The sequence below is a fragment of the Protobothrops mucrosquamatus genome, unplaced genomic scaffold, assembly GCF_001527695.2.
Source record: "Protobothrops mucrosquamatus isolate PMUCROS unplaced genomic scaffold, P.Mucros_1.0 scaffold7184, whole genome shotgun sequence".
Lineage (NCBI taxonomy): Eukaryota > Metazoa > Chordata > Lepidosauria > Squamata > Viperidae > Protobothrops > Protobothrops mucrosquamatus.
This window is the reverse complement of record NW_015392989.1, coordinates 1-2,070: the sequence shown is the minus strand read 5'-3', so window position 1 is coordinate 2,070 and position 2,070 is coordinate 1. Positions and strand designations below refer to the sequence as shown.

The following is a 2,070-nucleotide window of genomic DNA, read 5'->3' as shown; positions in this document are numbered from 1 at the left end:
ATTTTTAATTACAGTACTCCAATTTAACCTTTAATATCCAAAGTATTTAAGTTTCGGGTAACCCAAATTTCCTTTGCCTCACTACATAAAAATTATAATGTCTAAAATGCACATATTACTTACTTAAATATATTCTAGTTTTATTTCATAAACATTTTCTATTTCTCGCCCTAATACATCATCACCTTAATAGTGGAGTTTTCTTTATTATCTATATTATCTGCGCTAAACAATAATTCAAGCCTATTTCCTAGTAGTTAATTTTCATTTCCCATATAATTCTAGATTCTCAATATTAAACAAATTAATCCCTTATTTTTTTACTATTTTCCAACTATTTTAATCTAATAATCAAAATTTCCACTATCTCAGAATCTCCCTTTAGCCCAATAGTTAGCAATTTAGGATCCTCTGTAGTAGACCAAAAGACCCCCTTTTTTCAGTCTAGCTTTCTTTTTATGCCAACCAGGCTTCCATACCAATGCTTTTAACTCATCAGATAGATCTCCCTTCATTCTTGTACATGTTACTTGAATCAAAGGAGACCATCTAGTTGTCAGTTTTCTAAAAGAACTGGCCCATATATAATCATTGAATTGTCACCCTGGTGGCCCATGTCCCCATATTTGCTCTAATACAATTGTCTTCAATTCGATCTGGTCTTCTTCTTCCTCAGGTTTCTTCTGGTTTGTGTAGAAAGTCATGTCCAGTTTTATAGTTGTTATTTGATTGTCTAAATTTTCAGTAAGTTGTACTTGTTGCTCTTTAAAGTCCTCCGTCTTGGTATTAATTTCTTCAGCTTCTGTTGTTTTTTGCATTGTAAATTCTTTAGTTGCAATCAGGGTTTCTCTTTGTAGATTTAAGCTGGCGTCTTTGTCTTTCAGTCTAGATTTAATTATCTTGGTGCTTCAAGATTTTTTTCAAGAGTAAGTTTATAATGAATTGAAATTTATTGTTCAGGAATTCTTTACGAACTTGAATATATCCTGAGAAAAATGTCCTGAGGGAAACGAGAAGATGGCCTGGTAAAACAGGAGTTTCTTAATGCTGCTTAGCTCAATGTTTATCCTCACTCTAGAAAAAAAAAAAAAGGCTCCCCCCCCCATTTTTAACTCTTCTTATTTGCAGGCTACACATGACTTAGAAAACTATGACAATGACCGCCATGAGGAGTTTAAAAAGTATGAGATGATGAAAGAACATGAAAGGAGAGAATATTTAAAAACACTGGATGAAGAAAAGAGACACCAAGAAGAAGCAAAATATGAGGACCTGAAAAAAAAGCACAATGATCACCCCAAAGTTAACCATCCTGTAAGTTCGCTGTTTTTACCCACACTGTATAAAATGTATTTGTTTATATATTTTTATTTTGTTTATCAAATTTATATGGCTACCCATCTCACGCAAAATCTCTCTGGATAACAATTAAAACATTATATGAAAGCCATTTAAAACAATTAAATATAAATTAAAGAAAAACAACGTGATGAAAGGGAACACATCAAATAAAGTTCTATTATGGTCATACACCAGGATAATGGAACTCATCAGAATTTTATACATATTGGCAGGGATCCTTAAACTTATGAAAAAGTCAAGCTCACCAAAGTCAGTTAAATGGATACTAAATCATTTATATTTTCATTTATTTCAATATCACTTCAATATCATGGCAGTGTTTATCACATTAAAGTATTATAGTTTTTGAGCTTGACTTTTGGTCATTGATTTCATTAAGCTTTTAGACTATAACCCAGTATAAATGCCATTTCCTATGCTTCCCATACAATTATTTCTCAACTAATTAGGACACTTTAAAAATGGAAAGATTCTGGGCTTTTTCAAAAATATCTATATTTTTCACTTTTTTGTGGAAACTGCAGTGTGACTAAATTCTACCCATCTTTTTGTCACAATGATGTCAATCCTACATAGGCATTGCGGAAGGATGGAAATTGTTTTTAGGGTGAATATAAAATATATTTTATATCTGTAAAGTTTTATAGTTTTCTGTGACTGTAAGAATTTATACTAAAGATGCAGAGAAATAATGTATTATAGTCTTTT

At 31.2% G+C, this 2,070-nt stretch overlaps 1 protein-coding gene across 1 annotated transcript in view; it reads left to right on the top strand.

Annotated features, from left to right (window-relative positions):
* Positions 1 to 1,340, top strand: part of LOC107300473 (nucleobindin-2) — a gene marked incomplete at both ends in the record, with an annotated part of 9,225 nt that extends 7,885 nt beyond the window's left edge. Inside the window, 1 exon segment of the mRNA XM_015829799.1 lies at positions 1,129 to 1,340. Within this exon segment, the coding sequence (XP_015685285.1) occupies positions 1,129 to 1,340 (212 nt within the window).
* Between the last annotated feature and the right edge of the window lie 730 nt (positions 1,341 to 2,070).